The 17,021-nt window shown below is 37.2% G+C and overlaps 1 protein-coding gene across 1 annotated transcript in view; it reads right to left on the reverse strand.

Moving 5' to 3' along the window:
• The window catches only part of PLA2G4A (phospholipase A2 group IVA), a 153,025-nt gene that overhangs the window by 71,962 nt on the left and 64,042 nt on the right, over positions 1 to 17,021 (reverse strand). Inside the window, exons 4-5 of the mRNA XM_029229716.1 lie at positions 15,780 to 15,928; positions 14,963 to 15,076 (exon numbers count right to left, since the gene is read on the reverse strand). Of these exons, the coding sequence (XP_029085549.1) occupies positions 14,963 to 15,076; positions 15,780 to 15,928 (263 nt within the window). The remainder of the gene's footprint in view (positions 1 to 14,962; positions 15,077 to 15,779; positions 15,929 to 17,021) is intronic.

Genomic DNA, 17,021 nt, shown 5'->3' on the forward strand with positions numbered 1-17,021 from the left:
AGAGGACTATGTACCAGATGAAAGAACAAGACACAACCCCAGAAAAACAACTAAATGAAGTGGAGCTAGGCAACCTTCCAGAAAAATAATTCAGAATAATGATAGTGAAGATGATCCAAGACCTCAGAAAAAGAATGGAGGCAAAGACTGAGAAAATACAAGAAATGTTTAATAAAGACCTAGGATTAAAGAAAAAACACTTCGAAGAATTAAAGAAGAAACAAACAGAGATGAACAATACAATAACTGAAATGAAAAATACACTAGATGGAATCAATAGTAGAATAACTGAGGCAGAAGAATGGATAGCTGACCAGGAAGATAGAATGGTGGAAATCACTGCCATGGAACAGAATAAAGAAAAAAGAATGAAAAGAAATGAAGACAGACTAAGAGACATCTGGGACAACATTAAATGCACCAACATTCACATTATAGGGCTCTCAGAGAAGAAGAGAGAGAAAAACGGCCTGGGAAAATATTTGAAGATTTTATAGTCGAAAACTTCCCTAACATGGGAAAGGAAATAGCCACCCAAGTCCAGGAAGCACAGAGAGTCCCAGAAAGGATAAACCCAAGCAGAAATAGGCCGAGACACATAGCAATCACATTGACAAGAATTAAAAACAAAGAAAAATTATTAAAAGCAACCAGGGGAAAATGACAAATAACATACAAGGGAACTCCCATAAGGTTAACAGCTGATTTCTCAGCAGAAACTCTACAAGCCAGAAGGGAGTGGCATGATATATTTAAAGTGATGAAAGGGAAGAACCTACAACCAAGATTACTCTACCCAGCAAGGATCTCAGTCAGATTTGATGGAGAAATCAAAAGCTTTACAGACAAGTAAAAGCTAAGAGAATTCAGCACCACCAAACCAGCTCTACAACAAATGCTAAAGGAACTTCTCTAAGTGGGAAGCACAAGAGAAGAAGGGGACCTACAAAAACAAACCCAAAACAATTAAGAAAATGGTAATAGGAACATACATATCAATAATCACCTTAAATATGAATGGATTAAATGCTCCAACTAAAAGACACAGGCTTGCTGAATGGATACAAAAACAAGACCCATGTATATGCTGTCTGCAAGAGACCCACTTCAGACCTAGGGACACATACAGACTGAAAGTGAAGGGATGGAAAAAGATATTCCATGCAATTGGAAATCAAAAGAAAGCTCTAGTAGCAATACTCATATCAGATAAAATAGACTTTAAAGTAAAGAATGTTACAAGAGGCAAGGAAGGACACTACGTAATGACCAAGGGATCAATCCAAGAAGAAGATATAACAATTATAAATATATATGCACCCAACATAAGAGTGCCTCAATACATAAGGCAAATGCTAACAGCTCTAAAAGACGAAACAGACAGTAACATAATAATAGTGGGGGACTTTAACAACTCACTTACACCAATGCACAGATCACCAGACAGAAAATTAATAAGGAAACACAAGCTTTAAATGACACAATAGACCAGATACATTTAACTGATATTTATAGAACATTCCATCCGAAAACTACAGATTACAGTTTCGTCTCAAGTGCACACGGAACATTCTCCAGGATAGATCACATCTTGGGTCACAAATCAACCTGTGGTAAATTTAAGAAAGCTGAAATCAAATCAAGCATCTCCTCTGACCACAGCACTATTAAATTAGAAATCAATTACAGGGAAAAAAACGTAAAAAGCACAAACACATGGAGGCTAAACAATATGTTACTAAACAACCAATAGATCACTGAAGAAATCAAAGAGGAAGTCAAAACATACCTAGAGACAAATGACAATGAAAACACGACAATCCAAAACCTATGGGATGCAGCAAAAGCAGTTCTAAGAGGGAAGTTTATAGCAACACAATCCTACCTCAAGAAACAAAAAAAATCACAAATAAACAATCTAACCTTACACCTTAAGGAACTAGACAAAGAAGAACAACAAAACCCAAAGTTAGTAGAAGGAAAGAAATCATAAATATCAGACCAGAAATAAATGAAATAGAAACAAAGAAAACAATAGATCAATAAAACTAAAAGGTGTTTCTTTGAAGAGATAAACAAAATTGATAAACCTTTAGCCAGACTCATCAAGAAAAAGAGGGAGAGAACTCAAATCAATAAAATTAGAAAGGAAAAAGTAGAAGTTACAATGGACACCACAGAAATACAAAGCATCCTAGGAGACTACTACGAGTGACTCTATGCCAATAAATTGGACAACCTGGAAGAAATGGACAAATTCTTTGAAAGGTATGACCTCCTAAGACTGAACCAGGAGAAATAGAAAATATGAACAGACCAATCAAAAGTAACGAAATTGAAACTGGGATTAAAAATCTTCCAACAAACAAAAGCCCAGGACCAGATGGCTTCACAGGGGAATTCTATCAAACATTTAGAGAATAGCTAACACCCATCCTTCTCAAGCTCTTCCAAAAAATTGCAGAGGAAAGAACACTCCTAAACTCATTCTACAAGATCACCATCACCCTGATACCAAAGCCAGACAAAGATACTACAAAGAAAGATAATTACAGACCGATATCACTGATGAATATAGATGCAAAATTCCTCAACAAAATACTAGCAAACAGAATCCAACAACACATTTAAAGGATCATACACCATGATCAAGTGGGATTTATCCCAGGGATGCAAGGATTCTTCAATATATACAAATTAATCAATGTGATACACCATATTAATATATTGAAGAATAAAAACCATATGATCATCTCAATAGATGCAGAAAAAGCTTTTGACAAAATTCAACACCCATTTATGATAAAAATTCTCCTGAAAGTGGGCACAGAGGGAACCTACCTCAACATAATAAAGGCCATATATGACAAACCCACAGCAAACATCCTTTTCAATGGTGAAAAACAATGCATTTCCTATAAGATGAGGAATGAGACAAGGATGTTGACACTCATCACCATTATTCAACATAGTTTTGGAAGTCCTAGTTACAGTAATTAGAGAAGAAAAAGTAATAAAAGGAATACAAATTGGAAAAGTAGAAGTAAAACTGTCACTGTTTACAGATGATATGATACTATACATAGAGAATCTTAAAGATGCCACCAGAAAACTACTAGAGCTTATCAATGAATTTGATAAAGTTGCAGGATACAAAATTAATGCACAGAAATCTCTTGCATTCCTATACACTAACAATGAAAGATCTGAAAGAGAAATTAAGGAAACACTCCCACTTACCATTGCAACAAAATGAATAAAATATCTAGAAATAAACCTACCTAAGGAGGTAAAAGATCTGTACTCAGAAAACTAAGACACTGATGAAAGAAATCATAGATGACACAAAAAGATGGAGAGCTATACCATGTTCTTGGATTGGAAGAATCAATATTGTGAAAATGACTATACTACCCAAAGCAATCAACCGATTCAATGTAATCCCTATCAAATTACCAGTGACATTTTTTACAGAACTAGAACAAAAAATCTTAAAATTTGTATGGAGACACAAAAGACCCCGAATAGCCAAAGCAATCTTGAGGGGAAAAAAACGTAGCTGGAGGAATCAGGCTCCCTGACTTCAGACTATACTACAAAGCTACAGTAATCAAGACAATATGGTACTGGCACAATAACAGAAATATAGATGAATGGAACAGGATAGAAAACCCAAAGATAAACCCACACACCTATGGTCAATTAATCTATGACAAAGGAGGCAAGGATATACAAAGGAGAAAAGACAGTCTCTTCAATAAGTGGTGCTGGGAAAACTGGGCAGCTACACATGAAAGAATGAAATTAGAACACTCCGTAACACCTTACACAAAAATAAACTCAAAATGGATTAAAGACCTAAATGTAAGACCAGACACTATAAAACTCTTAGAGGAAAACATAGAAAGAACACTCTGACATACATCACAGCAAGATCTTTTGTGACCCACCTCCTAGAGTAATGGAAATAAAAACAAAAATAAGCATATGGGACCTAATGAAAATTGAAAGCTTTTGCACAGCAAAGGAAACCATAAACAAGACGAAAAGACAGCCCTCAGACTGGGAGAAAATATTTGCAAATTAATCAATGGATGAAGGATTAATCTCCAAAATATATAAACAGCTCATGGAGCTCAATATTAAAAAAAAAAAACAACCCAATGAAAAAATGGGCAGAAGACCTAAATGGACACTTCTGCAAACAAGACATACAGATGTCCAAGAGGCACATGAAAAGCTGCTCAACATCACTAATTATTAGAGAAATGCAAATCAAAACTACAATGAGGTATCACCTCACACTGGTTAGAATGGGCATCATCAAAAAATCTACAAACAGCAAATGCTGGAGAGGGTGTGGAAAAAGGGAACCCTCTTGCACTGTTTGGTGGGAATGTAAGTTGATACAGGCACTATGGAGAACGGTATGGAGGTTCCTTGAAAAACTAAAAATATAATTATCATATGACACAACAATCCCACTACTGGGCATATACCCAGAGAAAACCATAATTCAAAAAGATACATGCACCCCAATGTTCATTGCAGCACTATTTACAATAGCCAGGTCATGGAAGCAACTTAAATGGCCACTGACAGACAAATGGATAAAGAAGATGTGGTACTTATATACAATGGAATATTGATCAGCCATAAAAAGGAACGAAATTGGGTCATTTGTAGAGATGTGGTTGGACTTGTCATACAGAGTGAAGTAAGTCAGAAAAAGAAAAACAAGTATCATATATTAACACATATATGTGGAATCCAGAAAAATGGTACAGATGAAACTGTTTGCAAGGCAGAAATAGAGACACAGATGTAGAGAAGAAACGTATGGACACCAAGGGGGGAAGGCAAGTGTGGGGGTTCGTGATGGGATGAATTGGGAGGTTGGAATTGACATGCATACACTGATGTGTATAAAATAGATAACAAATAAGAACCTGCTGTATAAAAAATTAAATTAAATTTAAAAAAATTTTCATTGCTACTAGCGATAAAATCATGGGCTGGTCCCACCCAGACAGCAGTTCCTATGTGTGGAATTCTATGAATAGAAATACTACTTTGAAGTTAATAAAATAATCAAGAATCCTAGTACAAATGGAATTTATACATGCCCCGATGAACTGTAGTTCAGTTTTAAGTCAAAAAGACAATTGGGTTCTAAACAATTAATGTAATTGCTGTGCATTCTATCAATGAAAGCACTGCTCAGACCACATCCCAACACATCCCCATTTCCACTTTCAAATGGAGTCTTTCCCAAAGTGGGCCTGGAAAACATTTTATATTGAATGAGGTCACTTCTTAAGATATTTAGTTAGAAAAATGAGACATGGGTAAAACACAGTCTGCTTGTTTTAAAGAAATACATGAAAGCTGCTATTAAAATGAGACTAGATTTACGGTTTTTATCTCCAAAGGGCAAAAGCACCAAGGAAGAATGGAAATTAAAAGAACAAGAATACAGCTCAATATGAAGTTTGAGCTGAGTTTGAGCTCAATATTTAGTTTCCAGTCTAACAAATGGGAAGATTCAAAGCTGGAATGGGCTTCCTATTCCCATGTGCCATCTCATAACAGAAAATGTTTGGGAAAAAGCTGGCTTCTCAACTGGCAGATCCCTAAATATTTTACATTTTAAAATATTTGATGCCTCGGAATTCCCTGGCAATCCAGTGGTTAGGACTCTGTGCTTTCCCTTCTGAGGGTATGGGTTCAATCCCTGGTCGGGGAACTAAGATCCCACAAGCTGTGCAGCACAGCCAAAAAAAAGAAAAGAAAAAAATCTGATGCCTGAATATATCTAATGACTACTTGTCCCAACAATTTAACAAAAGGAAAGTTAGCTGTGCTATGTTTATTTTCATATTTGTCTTCTCCATAAGAATATCCCTTCTACGTCCATCTGCAACATTTCTTGGCTGAGACATCCATGATCCTAGACAGACTGCTAAGACTCTTTAAATGAAAGCAGGATGAGAGAAGAGAAAACACAGGATTTTTCCACCATTCGGAGTGTTATAGAAGGTGCTGCCATGTTTCTTGTCACATGGATTCTGATCCTTACTTCCATGTGTTGCCCAAGTGGACCATTCACAACCTGGAGGAAATTTAAAATTTTCCCTCTTGATGCACTATGTTCAGACATGCTATGAAGACGGACATTCACAATCTCTCTGCGTCTTTCACCTGGAACATGTCATTCAGATAAAAGTGCCACAAAAATATGTGCTTCCTGTGAGGCATTAAACAATTATTGTAAACTCCTTCCCACACACTCCATGAAGCATCTCTGCATCACACTCTTCCAGGTGGCTTGCATTATCAAGGCAATTAGAAGGAAAGGCGACCAAATTTCCCTGGGTCTCCCCCACCCCATAATACTTAGCCAGGAACAAGGACAATGAAGAGAGCTCCACCTCTTCTAGGAATTATTAATGTGAGAAGCAGGCTGTACTCATTGTATGTTCTTGGGGGGAAACAACAATCTCTTTTTTGACTTCCACAGTGGAAAGCAATTTTAGATGCTTACAATGGGAGATGTTCAGTTGGGGCAGGGGAGGGGAACTATAGGAGAGAAACTATTTTAAAAAAAGCCATTTCAGACTTAAAAATAATTTTAAAAGTATCTAACCCACGAATTCTCTTGCAAACTTCCCAGGGTCATTTTGAAATAATAAAGCTAATGCAACAAGCATAGTGCCTGGCATTAAGGAAGTCATTTAAAATTATTATTTCCGGGCACAGTGAGAGGCCCGCGCACCACAAAATAAATAAATGAATAAATAAAGTGTTTAAGTGTTAAAATTATTTCCAAAAGATGCACACAGTCAAATAATTTTTAACTTGAAAATCTATCCTATTAGTAAAGAGCTCATCAAATATGCCATGCCTTCTCTTACTAAAATACTCCAGTATTTACAAACTTCACTTTCAATAAAACTTTATTTTGAATTCTGATCCCTTTTTTTTTTTTTTTTTTTTTGCGGTACATGGGCCTCTCACTGTTGTGGCCTCTCCCGTTGCAGAGCACAGGCTCCGGACGCGCAGGCCCAGTGGCCATGGCTCACGGGCCCAGCCGCTCCGTGGCATGTGGGATCTTCCTGGACCGGGGCACGAACCCGTGTCCCCTGCATCAGCAGGCGGACTCTCAACCACTGCGCCACCAGGGAAGCCCCAATTTACTCTTTTTTTCCCCCCTTGGTAGAAACAAAGAGCAACTTCTTACCATGTTGATTCAATAATCATTTATATCTTTCAAGAGAATTACATAATATTTTTTGCTTTGCCTGTGTTTACCTGACCTATGCAAGATAGCAAATAAAATTATATCCAAAAAAAAGGGCAACTTTTGCAAAAAATCATGTTTCCATAAACTGTAACTTCATCCTATGAAGAAGTAATCATATGTGGATCTAATAAATAGGCAATTCAAGTGCAGAGTAGAAGTTACAATCCCACCAATACAAACAAGGTCACATGTAAATAAATTTTGCATGTTTAAAATTGAATGATACACTGCTAAAATCATCTGTTTAAACACATGTGACTTTTTGATAAGACAAAAAACTAACATGTTTTTGACTGAGATATAATTGCCATACAACATATTAGTTTCAGGTATGTAACATAATGATTCAATATTTGTGTATAATGCAAAATGATCACCACAGTAAGTCTAGTTAATATATCTAATTTCTTAATTAATTTAGCATTTATTACCGGGAATCATATAATCCATCACCCAAGAATTCAGGATAATTGTGTCTCCCCAGATAACCCAGACAGTCTTAAAAGATTTGAAAGATTAAAAAGCACACTATTTTCCCTGTAGCCATGTTTCACTCTATCACACAGAGTTTTCTTCCTTTTATTTGACAACAATCTCTTTGCTCTTAATTTAAGGTCCCTTTTCTTTATATGGACACTGGAAATTCAGAAAGAGCTGTGTAACCATCAGCTATTATACAATAAACCAGATTTCCTAGAGCACTAGTACCAAAGCCAAAACACTACCTTTTTTTCTCCAAATGGAAATCTCTCACATTCTTGTTTTTCTCTTTTTTAAACTTCATTTACTTTCATTATGCCCGTCTGAGCACTTCCCAGATTTTCTATATTTCCCATAAGTGCATTCAGAAATGAGAGTGTCTGGGCTTCCCTGGTGGCGCAGTGGTTGGGAGTCCGCCTGCCGATGCAGGGGACACGGGTTCGTGCCCCGGTCCGGGAAGATCCCACATGCCACGGAGCGGCTGGGCCCGTGAGCCATGGCCGCTGAGCCTGCGCGTCCAGAGCCTGTGCTCCACAACGGGAGAGGCCACAGTGGGGAGGGGCCCGCGTACCTCAAAAAAAAAAAAAAAGGAAGTGTCTGATGTGTGTCAGGCTGGGTAACAACAGTAAATAGGCTGAAAGTGTTCTAGTCCCTGATGGAGCTTAGGTCCAGAAGAGGACCCCAAGGATACAAGAGCACTCTAAAATGCCCTGTAATTTAAAAGTTATAAACTGTAGAAGTATGAAAACAGACTCGCTTAAGTTTCCATTGATAGTGTTCCAAAATAAAAATGCATTCTCTCATAAAGCCAGGAATTGTTTGACCTTCGTCTGAACTCTGCCCTGCATCAATGTAATGGCATTCACATCTTAGCCAAAGATCTCCCAAATTTCTCACAAAATTATATATTTCTCTTGTTTTCCCTCCAAAGTCTGCTTGGTCTCATTCACTTTGCTAAATTGTAGTCTTTGTCTTCACACATCAATACATGGTTTTCCAATGAAATCATCCTGATACTGACTCACCATCAAAACTCCCATTTTTTAAAAGTTTTGTCACTATCTCTTCTATAGAACTCTCTCATTCATTTTCAAGTTGCAATCAGGAATGAGCAAAAATCAAAGAAAGCATTCAGCCAAAATTAGATACCACAGAAACCGTGAGACATGACTATTTTTAAACAATAACACTAACTTCTAAATAAATATGTCAACTTAAAACACGACACAGTGGAAAATCAGAGGCTACCTTCCTCAGAATATTGGCCAGGATAAAGATTCATCTAGAGAATAAAGAAGTGTAATTTTTCCCTGTCTTACTTCCAAATCTTAGCATGTTCACGATTTTCTTGAAGTGGGCTACTTTGTTTACACAAAACACACTAAATTTGGAAGAAACTCTTTCTGCTTTAAAATGGGATATTGCAACCCAAAGCCACACTTAATATATTCAGTAAAGGGTGACTAGAGCATTCTTGATTTTGAACTGTGTTGAAACAATGATTACTAAATTTATAGGCTCTACCCATATATAAATAAGTTCATTTCAATCAGTAAGTTCAAACAAATAAGTAAGTGTAATAGTCATTTAAGTCAGTTTCATGAAGCACTTGACAAATAGTTCAATCTGGCCAGTATAATTAAATGAGAATATCTAATATTTATTTACTGTTTACTGGGCCAGGCACTGTTCTAAAACTCTCCATGTATTAACACATTTAACCATAACCACAACCTTTAGAGGTAGGTATGATATATATACAGCTCTGTTTCACAAAGGGGCATGCAAGGTGAAGAGAAAAAAAATAACTTGTCTGACATCACACAGTGAATAAGTAGCCGAATCATGATTCCAACCCAGACGGTGGCTGTCTGACTCGGAGCCTGGGGTCAAAAGCTGCACGTCCCACCAGTTTCTCTCAAATGACAACTCTGACACTCTCTAAACTTATGATTCCAACAAGCACAACCTAACCTGGATTTTATAAATGTTAGCTGGGAAACAAAACTGTGGACCCAAATTGGCTTTCTCCTTAAAAAAATAAATAAAAATTTAAAAAAGAGAGAGAGAGCATTCTGAAATTGAGTTGAATGATAAATCATAGTCTCAGGAAAAGCTGAAAAAATTCCTGCTTTCCAACTTTAGTCGATCCTCACTGCCACTAAGCAATCATTCCATTCCACTCTTACTGACGCATTAAAGCTAATGCTACACTTTGTTCAAGTCACCCCGTATTCCTCATACCTCCCACTTTCGACAGAGGTAGTCTGCTAAAGCTGCATCAGCCTTCTTATTTTTAATATCAAACATTCTTTATCTTTACCTATCAACTTTTGGTTTAGTAATACTTCTGAGGAAAAAGCCAAATGCTGTTTGCTCTAAATTCCCCATTACCTGGTCAGAAATCTTCCATGACTCACTGCTGTCAATAAGATAATATCTAAATCCAGCTTCCTGAATTTGGGCTCTGCTAAAGTTTGATCCCCATGTACCTGTTCTTCCTTCACGTACAAATGCTCTGGTCCCCTGGCACTTGTCTAGACACCATTTCCTGAGCATGCTTGTCTTTTCTAGTCCCAGAACTGTGAGCAAGGGCTCAGGCTGTTCTCTCCACCAGAATGACCTTCCACCCCTTTAGTGATCCAACCACATCCTTCCTTTAGGAACAAGCCCATGCCATTGATATCCACTGTAACCCACAATGGTCCACGGTAACCCCATGCCCCACCCTCATCTCTTACTACTCTCCCTACTACTCTCTGTGTTCCAGCCATGCTCTCCTCCTTGCTGTTACTCAACAAGCCAGGCAAACTTCTGCTTCAGGACCTTCCTACTCAGAGTGGCTTCTCCCCTCAGGTATCATCAGAGATGCTTTTCTCAGCCACAGTTTTGGAACTGCATTTGCAACCCTCTTCACACACATATGCATACTCTCCTCTCCTCCTTCCTTGGTTTATTTAGCACTTATCTCTATCACTATCCAACACAGGCATCCTTTACTTATTTATCTTACTAAGTAGAATATAAGTTCCAGGAGGGTAGGGATTCCTGTTTGTTTTATTTATTTCTGAACAGGTAGTGCCTAAAGACTGTCTGACACACAGTAAGTGCTCAATAGTTATTTGTGAAATGAATGAATGGATGAATAATTCCTTCTTATAACTCTCATTGTGTACATTGTCTACACAATTTATTTAGCACTTAACAATTATAAATTTGTAAATAATGAACTCTAGTTGATGATATGCTGAAGTCTTTAGGGATGAAGCATACTATTGTCTGCAGTTTGTGTTTCAATGTATCAAGATGGGGAATTCCCTGGCGGTCCAGTGGTTAGGACTCCACAGTTTCACTGCAGAGGGCCCGGGTTCCATCCCTGGTTGGGGCACTAAGATCCCACAAACCAAATGGCACGGCCACAAAGACAAACAAACAAACAAACAAATAAATAAATAATGTATCAAAATGGTTTGATGGACGGACAGATAGAAAGATATGTGAAAAGCAAGTAGAATAAAATGTTAATCGTAGAATCTAGGTAGCAGTTATATGGGTATCCAATGTAGAAATATTTCAACTTTGTATATGCTTGAAAATTTTGATAATAAAATTTGAAGCAAAATATAATACCTCAGAAAGGCCTTTTTTGACTATATAAACTCACTTGCCCACCAACTGTTCTCTATCACATCCCTCTATTTTATTTTTTTCATAGTATTTATCACTAGCCAATATTGTGTTGATTATCCTTTTGCTTCCTGTTGCCTATTGACTTTCCCCATCAGCATGCAAGCTCCCTGGGAACCATCATCCACCATGTCCTCTGCTGTTTGCCCATCACCTAGAATATTGCCTGGAACACACTCAGTGTTTCATAAATAACTCCTAAGTAAGTAAATCAATGAATAGATAGATGCCTCATGAGGCTGCTTATTCTATTACTCACCAGCTTATACGTGAATGCCTACTCCTTTCCAAACAGGCTATTAGTTCCTTGAAAATGAAACTTTTAATAGCTTTCTTAATATTAATCAACGTTTTAGGTACACAATAAAGGCTCAAATTCTCATATTAAAAAATAATCTATGGATAGGTCAGTACTATAAAACTGCATAATATAGATTTTTTAATACATTATCATGTTTTTCCATATCTGTAAAATGGGAAGCATTGAAAACTTCTGGGTAAAAATAGTCAAGTGAAAAATAAGATATTCTTTCTAGATCACAGAATTTTATAAATTAAAAAGTATTTAGAAATAAGTTAACGGAGGGACTACCCTAGTGGTCCAGTGGTTAAGACTGTGCGCTTCCACTGCAGGAAGCACAGGTTCCATCCCTGGTCTGGGATCTAAGATTCCGCATGCCTCCCAGTACACCTCCCCCCAAAAAGTTAATGGAAACCTTCATTTTAGAGATGAAGCAAATAAGACTCAGAGAGAAAGAATGACAACTCAAACACTCTAGAGGGAGGTTAGTAACAGACAAAATGAGAGCCCAGGTCTCCCGGTTCCCAGTTTCTACCCTGAGTGGGTAGAGCAGGACCCTGGGAATCTGGCAATCTCCACTTGGAGGCTCCTATTCTTTCTCCAGCTGGCTCCTGACCACAGAAATCCCTCTATGTTGACTCAGTATGAACTTTTGGATGACAAAATTTTGAAGGAGTTTTTGCTAATAATGTCTTGGCTTGAAGCATAAGTTCTTCCTTTGCCAAACTCAAGTGGTCTTTTTATTATATCAGATTGCCTTAACCATCTCCAAGAACTGTTTATAAATCTCCTCTCCCACATGATTCCCTCGCAACTTGTTTTCTCTTATAACCTCCGTGAACACTGTAGACAAAAGACAGTCCTCCTCTGAAAGACGGGGATTCAGGGATGAGGAGGGGCTGGATGGCTTGCTTAGGACACGCCACATGGTCTGGGGGACAAATGGGGGTTCTCCCCAACCAGCCATTATGCATTTACTTTTCTCCCACTACCATCACAGGTCACCAACTCAAAGAATTGTCATTCAGATGAAAACTACAAAGGACTCTTGAAAACAGTGTAATGAAAGAAAGCTGTTGGCCAACTGTTTTCTCAAGCACACTAAAGAAAATATGTAAGCTACTTTAAATTCAGGAATGTAGAAAGTCATTTTTAGAGCCCCAGGGTTACACACCTAAGCATAGGAAATGACAGGAGGAGAGGAAATGCATGTTTTCCTACAGTATCTTCTCTTAAAATCAGTCTTTTTGTCATCGACTGAAGGGCAGAAAAAAAACATTATATTTCAGAAAGGCCAATTGTGCTTATAAAGCCCTCAACAAGGGTTTATTGAGAACCAATCCTAGCAACATGCCATAGGTAAGGTCTGCGGATGTTATAACATTTAGCCACTTCTAACTCTCTATCCCACTGCTCACCAACACATACATGCCAAGCCATGTAACTTGTCATGCCCCAGCTTGTTTTATGCTTTCAAAATTCCATGCCTTTGCAGTTTCTACTAGAAACTAGAATGCTCATAACTGCTTCTCTGCCTACTGAAATTCTATTCTTCACAAACATTTATATACTGCTTAATATGTACCAGGCAATAAGCATTATATGTATGTACAGATACATCTATGTGAGTATTATATGTATTACTAGAATCAATTATTCTTATATATTTTATATGTAATGTTATATACTTAATAAACTAAGTAATATATAATCATAGTTTATATAAAATTATATAAATCATAATTAAATAATTATATCTAAATGTATTTAAATGTAATATACATTATAATATATAATTATATGGATATATTATATATAAATATAACTAACTCATGTAATCATAATGATTCTCCTATGAGATATAATCTCCACTTTACAGATGAGCAAATTGAGATTCAGAGGAACTAAGTGATTTCCCCAGGATGAAACAAATGGTAAGAAACAGAGCTGGGATTTAAACACCAAACAACCTGGCTTCAGATGACAAGGTATTAACCACTATGTTCACTGTTCGACCTGCTCAAAATCATCTACTGATATGGAGCCATCTCTGGCCTCCTCTCACAACATAATCTTTCTTTATTCTGTCTTCCCCCTGCACTCTGAACACACCTCATTGATACTTATCTTACTGTGTAGTGGTTTCTTTTCACCAAATGGATCTCCCTACGTTCATTTCCTTTTCCAATCCCTACCTCTCATCCACCCCAGATGAAGATAACTGAGGGAAGAGCTTCCTGTACCATATTCTTCTTTATGTGCCTTGAACACAACACAATGGTTGGTAGACTCCAATAAACGTTTGAAAGAAGAATGAATGAAATAACTTTAAAAGAGGTAAACAGAAATGTGGGCAGTGTATCTCTTAGCACTGGGTAGAAAACATATAGAAGACATGCTTCCTGGAGCAGCTAAAGGTATCAGCAGGGAGTATGTGACTGGAGTGTCCTCAAGGCAACTGGGTAACTCTGATTACATGAACTGGTCAGGGTCCTTTGGGCTTAAGTCAGTTTCTAAATAGGTATATACTCATGGAATAAATATAAACTATGTATTAGGTCTGTAATTAGGCATGCATAACCAGTATTCCAGTTTCCTGACCAGGATTTGAGTTTGAACAGTTTAAATGATTCGGTCCCAATGAACAACACGTAATTATCATGGGGGTTCAGGAAGAGGTCATATGGGATGCTAACAGTTAGGAAAGGAGGTAGGAGTTAAGGGATAAGGAGATGTGGGTGAGGGGAGAGATTTGAAAATCATCCCAAGGAACAAAAACACCAAGCTGTTCCCCAAAAGAAGAAATTAATACATTAACCAGCTTTCTGAATCCTGGTCTACCAGTTGCTTACATTTCTCGCGATAAACTACTACACTAGTCTCCTGTAAAATTCAGAATCCAATGTTTGCTCTGTATAAATAATTTCTCTAGGGTTTTATTAATCTTAAATAAATTATTGAAATTTCAGAAATGCAGCAAACTTAAGAAAGAAAGAAAGAAAGAAAGAAAGAAAGAAAGAAAGAAAGAAAGAAAGGAAGAAAGAAAGAAAGAAAGGAAGGAAGGAAGGAAGGAAGGAAGAAAGACTAGGAAGGAAGTGAAGGAAGGATTTCCAAACATTAAACTCCAACTTTCCAGGTTAAATAGATTTTATCTGACATAAGGTTGAAAAATAATTCGTTGTGCTGCTTACTTGGTTGAAAATAAAAGGAACCTCTTTCTTCTCTCCCACTTTCATAGAAGATATGGGAAATATTGCTGTCCCGAGCATTTCATCCATGACGTAATTGGCATCCATCAACGTGATCTATAGAGAGTAAAACGTAGAGCAGAGGTATCAAATTTTTCTGGAATCTTTGGAAATTATATCTATAATCTCCATCACACTTAAAAAATGAAAATTCTCAAGTGATATTTAACAGTCATTTGAAATCCTCAATATTCAACTGGTAACAATACTTTGTCTTTTGTTTCTGAATGCCACATTTGCTTCTAACATAATAATTAATTTTTCACTTTCCTGATTGACATTATCACACTTTGACAAATGAAACTTTATCCCCTCTCTGGGGAAATGCTATTTTTGGAATATGAGAAAGAAATTAATGTAGAAAATCTATGCAACTATTTTGGAAAAGATCTATGTGAACTTATTTTAAAGCTAATTATTTGAACTTTAAGCTAATAAAGTTAATTTATTTTAAAGTCCTAATCAATTGACAATATTTTTATTCTATTGTACTTGGATCCTCCTCTTTCTAACAGAGCGAATATTTTCTCCAAAGCACGTGAGGAGGATAACAGATTCTTCCCAGCCCCACCTAACTCCTGTATTTCCCACTGGACACTCACATAGCTTGATGTGCAGTAGCTAGAAGCTCATCTACCATATACTGCACAGCTGGACTCCAACTACATCAAACTGAGAAGAATGAAGGCAGTGAGGGGACAAACTCAAGCATCAACCTCAACATGATGGCCATCTCACTGTCCCCAAATGACTCACTTACCTCCAAAACATTGTCCTGATTAGGATCCAAAATAAATTCAAAGGTCTCATTCCACACAGGGTTTACGTCATTATTGAAGTGTTTTGTTCTCTTCCTGCTGTCAGGGGTTGAGGAGATGAAAAGTTCCACATACGGGTCTGGAGTGTCAACTATAGACAGTAAACACAAATGAGAAGGGGGCAAAAATGTGATTAATTCCTAATTTGTTTTTATTAATATGTGTTATCAGATTATTTTCAGTGAATCTGCAATAACATATTCAAAATGTCTGAGACAAAATGATATATAATAGAAGAACGTCATAGGTTATATACTGTTTACATATTATGTCCCTGCACTTCCCAACAGTCCTGTGAGAGGGAATCATTTATTTGGTACTTTATTCAAAATTCCTCTGTCCACCTAGAGGGCACGGTCACTGCAATCAACAACTCAGTCCAACTGCTAGACAATGATAACAATCTCACTCAGCTAACCACAGCGTAACCTTCACCCCAGGACTACGATGGCAACAAGATCATGAGTTCAGGATCATCATGATTGTTTATATTAGAAAAAAAATTAACCTACTATGTTATTTGCCAAACAAAATAATGAAAGTTGGTGTGGCATAAGTATTGCTTGTAGTTATAAGGCTGCCTTATATGGTTGTACAGGTTGTGCACTGAAGAACTCTAAAGGGAGGCATTTACATCAGTAGTCAAAATATATTTCTCTATTTATTATGGTGGTATTCAATAAGATCGAAGTGGGCATCTCAAGGAAGTGACAGCTTTTTCTGTTACACATAAAGACCCCCTGAGGGCATGATATGGGTGCCACTTTATTTATTATTTATTTATTTATTTTAAACATCTTTATTGGAGTATAATTGCTTTACAATGGTGTGTTAGTTTCTGCTTTATAACAAAGTGAATCAGTTATACATATACATATGTTCCCATATCTCTTCCCTCTTGCGTCTCCCTCCCTCCCACCCTCTCTATCCCACCCCTCTAGGTGGTCACAAAGCACCGAGCTGATCTCCCTATGCTATGCGGCTGCTTCCCACTACCTATCTATTTTACGTTTGGTAGTGTATATATGTCCATGCCACTCTCTCACTTTGTCCCAGCTTACCCTTCTCCCTCCCCATATCCTCAAGTCCATTCTCTAGTAGGTCTGTGTCTTTATTCCCGTCTTACCCCTAGGTTCTTCATGACCTTTTTTTTTTTTTCTTAGATTCCATATATATGTGTTAGC

This window comes from Monodon monoceros, unplaced genomic scaffold (genome assembly GCF_005190385.1).
Source record: "Monodon monoceros isolate NGI ecotype Baffin Bay Population unplaced genomic scaffold, NGI_Narwhal_1 Super_Scaffold_18, whole genome shotgun sequence".
Classification (NCBI taxonomy): Eukaryota; Metazoa; Chordata; class Mammalia; order Artiodactyla; family Monodontidae; genus Monodon; species Monodon monoceros.